This window comes from Xiphophorus hellerii, chromosome 9 (assembly GCF_003331165.1).
Source record: "Xiphophorus hellerii strain 12219 chromosome 9, Xiphophorus_hellerii-4.1, whole genome shotgun sequence".
NCBI classification, from domain to species: domain Eukaryota; kingdom Metazoa; phylum Chordata; class Actinopteri; order Cyprinodontiformes; family Poeciliidae; genus Xiphophorus; species Xiphophorus hellerii.
Window position 1 is genome coordinate 24608755 of NC_045680.1, and position 9323 is coordinate 24618077.

At 38.9% G+C, this 9323-nt stretch overlaps 1 protein-coding gene across 1 annotated transcript; it reads left to right on the forward strand.

The window, feature by feature from the left end:
- Positions 1-238: 238 nt before the first annotated feature.
- dpt (dermatopontin) lies at positions 239-6124 on the forward strand. The gene is made up of 4 exons (XM_032573270.1): positions 239-624; positions 3494-3619; positions 5161-5268; positions 5428-6124. The coding sequence occupies exons 1-4, from the start codon at positions 350-352 to the stop codon at positions 5492-5494; spliced, it is 576 nt and encodes a 191-aa protein (XP_032429161.1). The 5' UTR covers positions 239-349; the 3' UTR covers positions 5495-6124.
- Positions 6125-9323: the final 3199 nt, after the last annotated feature.

The window sequence follows — 9323 nt, forward strand, 5'->3', positions numbered from 1 at the left end:
AGTGTTAAAATATTCACTCGGTAAAAGCCTGCCACATGAGGATCGAGGTGGTTACCACGTGAGCATATTTTTCCATTCAGGCAAAAGCATCGCATAAATATCTGAATTACATCTAAACAGAAAAAGCATGTGATTTAAGGTGAACCCTTATTTGCTGAAAGACTCGGTGTGTGTTCTGCGACGCAGTCCACCTTAAAAAGTTAGGTCAGGACAACGTTTGGAATTGTCCCGCGACCAGCAAATTACACATCCCTCCTGGATACGAAACATCTGGACAACTGAAGGGCTCAGAGGAGCTTAAAGTGAGACAGCTGTGAGACAGTACAGCAGACAGACTCTGGTCGTCGACATGAATCCTGCTCTGCTGGCGTCTGTCTTGTCTTTGCTGGCCACAGTGGCAGCTCAGCCATATGACCATTATGACATGGGCTGGGTGAATGGCTACCGCCAGGGCTTCAACTTCCAGTGCCCCCATGGAGAGCTCCTGGTTGCCATCAGGAGCTACTTCAGTGAGAAGGAAGGCTCGGACCGACTGTGGTCTTTTGAGTGCCAGCCTGTACCTGAGAATCAGGGTGAGCCAAGCGACTGCTGGTGGGACGACATCAACCGAGCCGGATTGGAGTGGTGGGTACTGCCTTTCTTTGACTCCTCAGCTAGATAGGCTTTTAGTTGCCACACACTGAGAGTAGGATGCCTGAAATTCAAATATACGGATCTCCAGGGTGTCAGTAGATATACAGAAGAGTTGGGTTGAACATTTCCTATAAAACAATGATCGATAGTCATTTCATAGCTGTTCACTCACTTTTTAAATGTATAGTTTAGAGTGAGGCTAAGTAAAATAGATTTAATAAGTAATAAAGCATATTTCAAATGACCAAACCTAAAGTTGATTGGTGGTACAAATCCTGGGTTGGGACATGAAGTAAGTGACTTTGTCTTGATGTTTGAGTTGAAGAGAAAATTCAAATTCAAAAATACTTTATTGATCCTAAAGAAAAATTAAATGTTTCTTTGTTGAAATTAAATGGAAGCTCAACTAAATGAAAACCTTATGTGGAGGGATCTCACTTTTGAATCTGGTTAAGCAATTCAAACTGACATAAAAAATAATCTCCTTTTCACTCATCTGGGGTTCAGACATTGATCTAAAAATGTTAATTCTCTTTGGAAACAAACTTTACAAAGACGGCTCACTTTTTTTTTTTTTGAACGGAGGTTCAGCTGAGGCAGATACCTGCAAGTCCGCTTTACCATTACTACTACTAATAATAATAATAAATTTTATTTAAAACACACTTTACATTTACAGAAATCTCAAAGTGCTGCTATTAATAAAACAATTAACATAAAACCGCAACAAACAGTGACCATAAAATACAGCTTTAAACATTCCTATCCTGTTGGCTGCAAAGTTCATATGAAGTGAAATTTCCTGTGCGCCCAATGCGTCTGCACTGTGTTTGCAATTAACCTCCCACATATCAGATAATGTTTTAGCATCAATACTTTGTTGTTGTTTCCCAAAGAACTAGCTAGAGCTTCTCTTTGGTTAAAAAACAACAACTTTAGACTTAAAAATTGTAAGTAAGTCATAGCCCACCTTCAACACATACTGCAAAACAAAATGCTAGTATTTTTGCCCAGATTATCCTCTTCTGAGGTTGATACAATTTTATTGATTTTTACGAGCTTTATTTTTAAAGAGCTATGACTTTCTGGCTCTTAATCCATGAAATGCAGCGTACTGTGGTGTGTGCTTCCCTTGTAAGGTTAGTACTACCAGCCCATGTCTTCTTGGCATGAGTATGAGAGGAGTTGTTTTAAGACGGTATAATATGTTTGTCTTGGGCCCAGTTTGACTTGTTGTTAGCTTTAGCCTCTGGTAACAAGTGCGAGAACATTTTTAACTGGTTACAATCTCTCCGCAGATCCCCAGTTAAAAAAAAAAAATCTCAATTACTTCTTTAATAATTGAATATTTATTAAATAAAAATATAAAACAATCACATAGCCGGTTGTTACACATCCGAGAATTGTTTTTGCCCATTTTAAAGGATTAGTTAGTTAAGTGTTGAGAAAATTTGAAATAATTTGCATTTACTTTGCTTTTCAAACTAAGTATGCAATTTTCAAATCTATTTTTGACAACAAACAGGATTCATGTTTAGAACAAAATTTTTTTCACAAGTGATAATTTGTCACTTGGACAAATTCTAAGCAGACCCGGCTAGCAACCAGCCACTTTTTAATAATTAACTAAGAAGGGACAAAGGATGTTAATGAACATATCAATGTAAATATGTCACAATCAGCCATCAGGTTACTTTATCTCTGTAGTTAGTTATGAAAATGATATATTTAACATTAGTTGTACATTTATGAATAACTCCTAAGTGGCACCAGTATGCAACATTTTCATTTGTCTCAAACTGAAATTGCATGACAGATTTCACACGTGTTCCTTTTTTTATTGCCATCATAAAATGCCGGATTCTGTTGGAGAAGCAAAGCAGGCCCTCCAGACCCGGTATGAATCATCATCTTTCTCCGATACGTTTCCAGGGAACACAGCCGTGTCCAAAAAATTCTAACATCTCCGTCCAGAGTCCTTTGTCAGAGGCCCATTTAGAAATCCTTGCACAGGATTTATAGGCCGTATGGTTTTAGACTTTTTAAAAAATCTTTGCAACACGGCACTCATAAAAATCGAATGGTGTTAACAGACTGTGCGCGCACAATCCCGACCAAGCCTAGCCAGTTAGTGGGTACATTTAAAAGAAAGAAAAAGATAGATGATAGAAACTTTATTAATTCCTTTGGGATTTTACCTGCTGTCTCTCACACAGCAGCACATCAAATATATATAAAAAAAAAACTTTTAAAACAAAGAAGCTGCTGTTGGATTTAAATGTGCATTTTTAGATGCCGAAACCAAAAGTAAACACCTTTCTCTAACCATCAGTTTCACTGAAAGCTTTTCTAATTAAGGGATTTAAATGACCCTCTGGAAAAAAACACCATTGAAAGGAGGAATTGTAGTCTGACGACGGCGTGCTTCGGTCAAACAAAACCTAAACCACTCTATATCTGCTTCTGATGACAGGTGTGGTTTGGAGAAAAAACGCACAATTTAAATCCTAAACTTTTTCCTTTGGGTTAAGCTTAAGTGAACTCAATGCACCACTTGGACTACAGTGTGAAAGTTTTTTTTAGTTTTTTTTTTTATTGCTGCTACGCCCGCCTGTCTTTATCATAGCGGGCTGATTGGATTCAACAGGGTAGAACATTGCCCTGCAGGAAATTACCCCGACTGACTGAAAGCTGTGTTCATCTTTGCCGTGATAAGTTCCTACACACGCAGCATTTCCTGTTGTCCGGTTCTGGTACATCTAAGATGTCCAGAACCGGTATAGTCCAGTATAGGGCCAAAGCAAAAATGAAGAAAAAAAACCCCAAAACAAACTGTAACTCATAACTTGTGTCTTTGCAGGACATCCACCTGTACCCGGAATGGCCTGGTGGCGGGCGTTCAAAGCAAGTACTTTGAATCCACCCTCGACCGCGAATGGCAGTTCTACTGCTGCTACTACAAACGCCGCTGTCCGTACTCCTGCATGTACGTTCTCACACAGTACGCCGGGCACGTTGAGGAAGCAGTCTGTCACTTTTTGGCACCTTCTTTCTTGAGAGTTAGATGATGCAAATCGAGAGCAACCACAAGAGTACGGCACAAAGAGCTGGGAGAAAAGGCTCATTCACATTCACAATACGCTCTAGACAAAAACAGTTAAAGCACCCAGAAGAATTTGTCATATCTGGATATGATATAGCACACATCCAGAAGTATAGCAGATGTCCAAGTGTATCAGGACTTGACCAATGAGCTTGAACTGGGAGTGTTGTGTTGTGCAACCATTTAGCAGATTTCATAATGACTTGCTAGAAGCAGTGAGGACATAAGGATGAAAAGGAATTTCTTGATTTGACCACACAGCCTCGATCAGTTCTGTTATGTAAAGTTGCACTGTTCTTGTTGGCCATTTAATTTCTTTTGTCTGTGATTATGTGATTTCAGAATTGGGTAGTAACTGGTTACATTTACTTGAGCAGCGTTTTTATAAAATATGTACTTTTAGGATTATTTTTTTACTACACTGTACTTTTTACTTGCGTAATTTTATCACAAAGTATCACTATTATTAGTTGATTAAAATGTCTGGTTACTCTGCCCTCTGCGAGTAACGCAACTGAATGAAGAACAAGTTTTTACCAAAAAAATTCACATTTTTAAATTTGTTTTCATGTTATTTCTATAAATTATTGTCATTTTGGTCCTTAAAATACCAGAATCGCCACATAACCTTATGTTTTGCTCTGTCTGATTATGTAATTTTTAAATATCAAATGACTGATGTTTTGATCAGTTACTCAGTAACTGAGTAGCATTTTTATCAAATACGTTTTTACCCTTAATGAAGAAATATCATGGATGACTACTTTATGCTTCTACTTGAGTAAAACTATGTTGAAATGGTGCTACTCTTACTTGAGTACAATTTTTGAGTACAGGTTAAAACTCCCCATCAGGCTCCTGAGTCAATACTTTCTGTAAAAGAAGACAAAATTTTACTTTTCATCTCTTCTTTGCAAAACAACTCAAGTTCAGTCAAATTGAAATAAGAGCATCTGTGAGCATTGATTTTGAAGTATTCCCAAAGTTCCTGGATTAATGTCTGAGCTTTGACTGGGCCAATCTAACACAAATATGCTTTGATCTGAGCAGTTACGGCATAGCTGTGGCTCATTGTCCCCGCTGTGTCCCCAAAGCATGATGCTACCACCGCCGTGTTTCACCGTTTGCTGTGCGTTGATACATTGTTAGTTTTCCAACATAAATATTTCCTTGCGAGTAAGCCAAAACTCACTACCGCTGCCAAGAAATAGCCCTACTTACATGCACCAGTTGGAAATTCTCCATAACAGGAAATGTATTAATTCAAATTGTTCAAAATATATGAGATTAAAGCACAATCCAGAGTTTCTGCTTGGCTCCTGCAACTCTCAGCAAAGTAAGAGCAGAAATTTGGTACCTGTAAATGTTATATATTAGCCTCTACATTTTAAAAACGTTAAACAATCATCCGCTGCGTTCCTCAGGAAGACCGCCGACGTTCCTGAATACTACAGAGAGGAGGGAGAGATGGTCATCCCTGCTTATGGCTACTTCATCCGAGGGGCCCAGACCACATTCAGCGGAGTGCTCAGGTTAGGCCTAAAACACCAACAACTTATTTGTGAATGGACACAACCTGTTCAAATGCAGCCTGGCCAGAAGGAAGATCATTTTGTTGTAAATAATGCAAGAACTCCCCACAAGACTCGCTTGTCGAACTGACAGTTTTTCTTCTCGTTCCTTTATTTCAGAGATCGGCAGTGGAAGTACATCTTGTGCAGACTGACGGACTTTGACTGTGAATTTGAGAATTTATAGTCCTTGTAAGGAAGGTCTTATTTACACACAAACATGTGAAAACATATAACCACTAGTTATTCAGTCATACCACAGTAACGACAAAGCATAAACGTATTAAAGCTCTTGTTTATGTCTTTTCATGTAATAAATAGACCAACTTAAGGAATGTTGTCTTGTAACCACTCTTCTTTTTTTATATTGCTTTAGCATTAAGAACTGATACATGATGACACAAAATGATACACAGTGAAATAAGCATCTGCACAGCTGTGGAGTCAAGAGAACATGTGAGCTCCACAGCTTTTCACCTGGGGAGGACTGTTAACAGCATGTTTTAAAAGTGTTTCCCAGACCGTAAAATGTTTATAGCATTTTGGACAAAAAAAAAAAAAAGGCTCTCTTCTACAATTTCCCAGCAAGAGAAACAAAAGTGCTCAGTGAGCTGTGTGATTAAGGATATTCTTTGGATGGAAAAATTGGAGCTATAGTTTAGGGTAATGAGGAGGAACCAGGCATTATGTGTGTTGCAGCCAACTGTGTCGCACCTACTTTGAGTGGATGCCAAACCGTTTCTTCGTGTATAACATGCTATGTTTGCCATTTTTATCTGTGTGAAAAAAAATGGAATAAAAAATATTTATTGTTAAAGATTATTGTGTTTACTTTATGGAAATACATTTAAAAAAAAAAAAAAAAAAAGTAAAACATTTAAAATTTCTTTGCACATCATATAAAAATGACGCAAAGGGAACTAACTATATGGGAAGTAGTGGGAGTTGTGGGAGAATGATGGGAAAGTATGAGCTTCCCAAACGTTAGCTGAGCCATGATGAGCTCCTTTGGGCTTAAGTTGGCTTAAGGTAAGATATAAACTGATGATATTGCCATAACAGAAAACAGAGAAGGAAAATTGTTAGTGTGCCTGCATACTTCTTCAAAGGGTTTGACATCAGGGATTAGGGTTTTGGTGTGTATCCGCAGCGGTCATTGGGTGAGAGGCACACCCGTAAGGACAATTTTGGGAAGCTAATTAACTTAACCGTCACGTTCTTGGACTGTGGCAGGAAGACGGAGAACCCGGAGAGGGCATGCGTGAATGTGGCTTTATCTGGGAAAATAAGAGTGAGTTATAATGCTGCACTGAATTTTCCTCAGAAGCAAGAGCGAATTTTCTCACATCCGAGTTACAGATGCTACTGTTAGCAAATTATTAGCAATTTAAGCACAAACCAATGTATTTCTCACTGCTATATTGATCCAAATGAGGTTTAGCTAGTTTCAAATGCTAACTTACACTGTTAGCTATTTACTTGCAATTTAAACACAAACCAATGTATTTCTCACAGCTACGTTGATCTCAACGAGGTTATACAGCACTTTGAGTGCTACAGGATTAATGTGATACAAACCATCAGAAGATGGTCAATAGATTGACCAGAGATTTTTTAAAACACAGTTTGAGAAAAAACCCTTTTTTCTAACTGTGAACAAGCATGTCCGTCGCTTTATTTTTAGCGAAGAGGCAACTGAAAACTAGACAAGCACAGAAACATGGACTACACAAAGTTCTAGACTCATTAAAATTTAATTGAAACTCTTAGCCATTTGAGAAACCTTTACTCTGCTTCCGCTTTGTGTCTTCCCAAAAATGTCTCCTTCTCGTGAGTCCAGTTTGTTTTACTTCGTCTTGTGTGCTGGATCGTTACAGCTCGCCTTTGCAGAATGTGAACTCGGACCAACAAGTACAGCCAAGATGTTTGGCTGCCATTTTGTCCGCGTTCTTAGTCCATTTGTTCTGGGGTTTGTTCACCGACTCAACCTTCCAAATCCATTCAAACTTAATGGTGTGGACTGGATAAAGGTCACCGGTCTCCCCGCGCCGTCTTGAAAGGGACAGGCGACCGGGGCCAGTGTAGCTTTCAGCTTTGTTTGTTTATGGCAGCTGCTGTCTCCAGGCTCAGGGCCAAACACCGCTGGGGTTACACAGCTGTCCCTTAGAACGGTGGCCAGTGGAGAGCCACACGCGTGCAGCGGCCTCCTGCCCTCAGAGACCTCCTATCCCTGTGAGGGAAAGCCTCCTTCCTGAGTCCAAAGATTTAGGAAGATTTAAAGTCCCGCTTCATCCTCTCCTCCCACCTACAAGTTTTCATTACAGCAAGATGAAGAACGATCCTTTCAAAACAATACCTACTCTGGCTGTAATTAAAGTTTAGAGGAGAAGCCACAAAGCTATTAAAGTCTCCTTACTGCAATCACTTTTAGAATCTGTAGTTAGCTGCCATGTAATTAAGTACTAAATATACTTTTATGGCAGCAAAGCAACATGGAGAATAAGTTTCCAAACTCTGCCTTTTTTTACCAGAAGCAAACGTTTTCATTGTACGACGCGTAAAAGACATATGCCACACACTTGTGGCATATGTCACAGATTGAATGTTTTACTTATAAACGCAATACATAAAAAATGAAGCTGAAAGGGTGTAAAACTGAGCAAAACTCCATAAAATTAAAGTCCTGGTGATAAAAATGAAACAAGGATTTAGGGCTGAAACGATTCCTCGAGTGATTCGAGTTCCTCGATTATTAAAATTCCTCGAGGAAAATGTATCTGCCCGGAAGCTTCCTTAAGTTATGTTTTATTATTTAATGCACCGTGTTCCGGTCGGGGTATTACTTGCGTTGCGCAGAGCGCTCTCACTTCCGCCTGAGTTGATGACGAAAGCTAAGTGTTAGCAGCATAACGTCCAGAAGATTTTATTGATTCATGATATTGTCCGGGTTTTTGTAGTTTTTCGGGGGACCAATGAGCATAAAATGACGGGAGCGATGCTTGGAGTACGGCGGCCTTTCTCTTCCGGGAGCTGCTGGTTCATAGCGACCGGCGGGGATGAGCACGGCGGGATTATTTATAATAGCAGGTAGACTGAACACTGCGGGCGGCTGTGCTTTAGATGCGTCATTTTACGGACAAACCGGAAAATAAATTTCGGATCATTCCGATCGTTACACACCTGGTAGATGTGTTTGTGTGTGACGAACGAAGGTGCCGAATCCCGTCGCTATTATTGCTGAACACAAAGCTATAAATGTCCGGGCAAGGTGAGAGTTCATCTATTAAACTCACTGAAGATGAATACATAAACCAAAGGCTGGAGTATAGAGCCTGCCTCTTTATTATTAAATTGAATATAATTTCAGATTTTTGTATAACTTTTCTTCAGGCTAACTTAGAAACTGAGCTATTATTGTTACAAGTTAATTTTCCAAACCACATAAAAGTTATTGTTAGGGAAGCTCAAATGTGAAAAATTGGACTTATGTTGATATGCAATAGCAATACTGCTGTTATGTTAGATTTACCAATCCGATAACTCGATTAATCGTAAGAATAATCGGTAGATTACTCGATTACTAAAATATTCCTTTACAACAGCCCTACAAGGATTTCATTCTAACACCTGATTACCAGCTTTATGAAAACGTCTTAATGTCAAACTATCGGATAAATTCAAAGCAGTGCAGAAAAATATGTACTTTTGTATTGGAGACATTTTATAAATGTAACACTGTTTCCAATCACTCTTGGTAATTTTTGCAAACAAAAATAATGGTAGTCATTTTGACAAAAAATATTCTGCATTCTGCATTCAGCTGTCCTAAAACAGCTCATAGGGTTGTTGAGCCGTTAAACACACATCTTGGACTCACTCGCAGTAAAGAAACCACTTTAAATATGAACGTGAATCATAAATCCTAGATTTAAAAAAAAATAATAATATTGGCCTTTAGATTCTTGAAGCTAAGTGCTGCTGAATCACATGAATAACTGATGAGCAAGTATGAACAT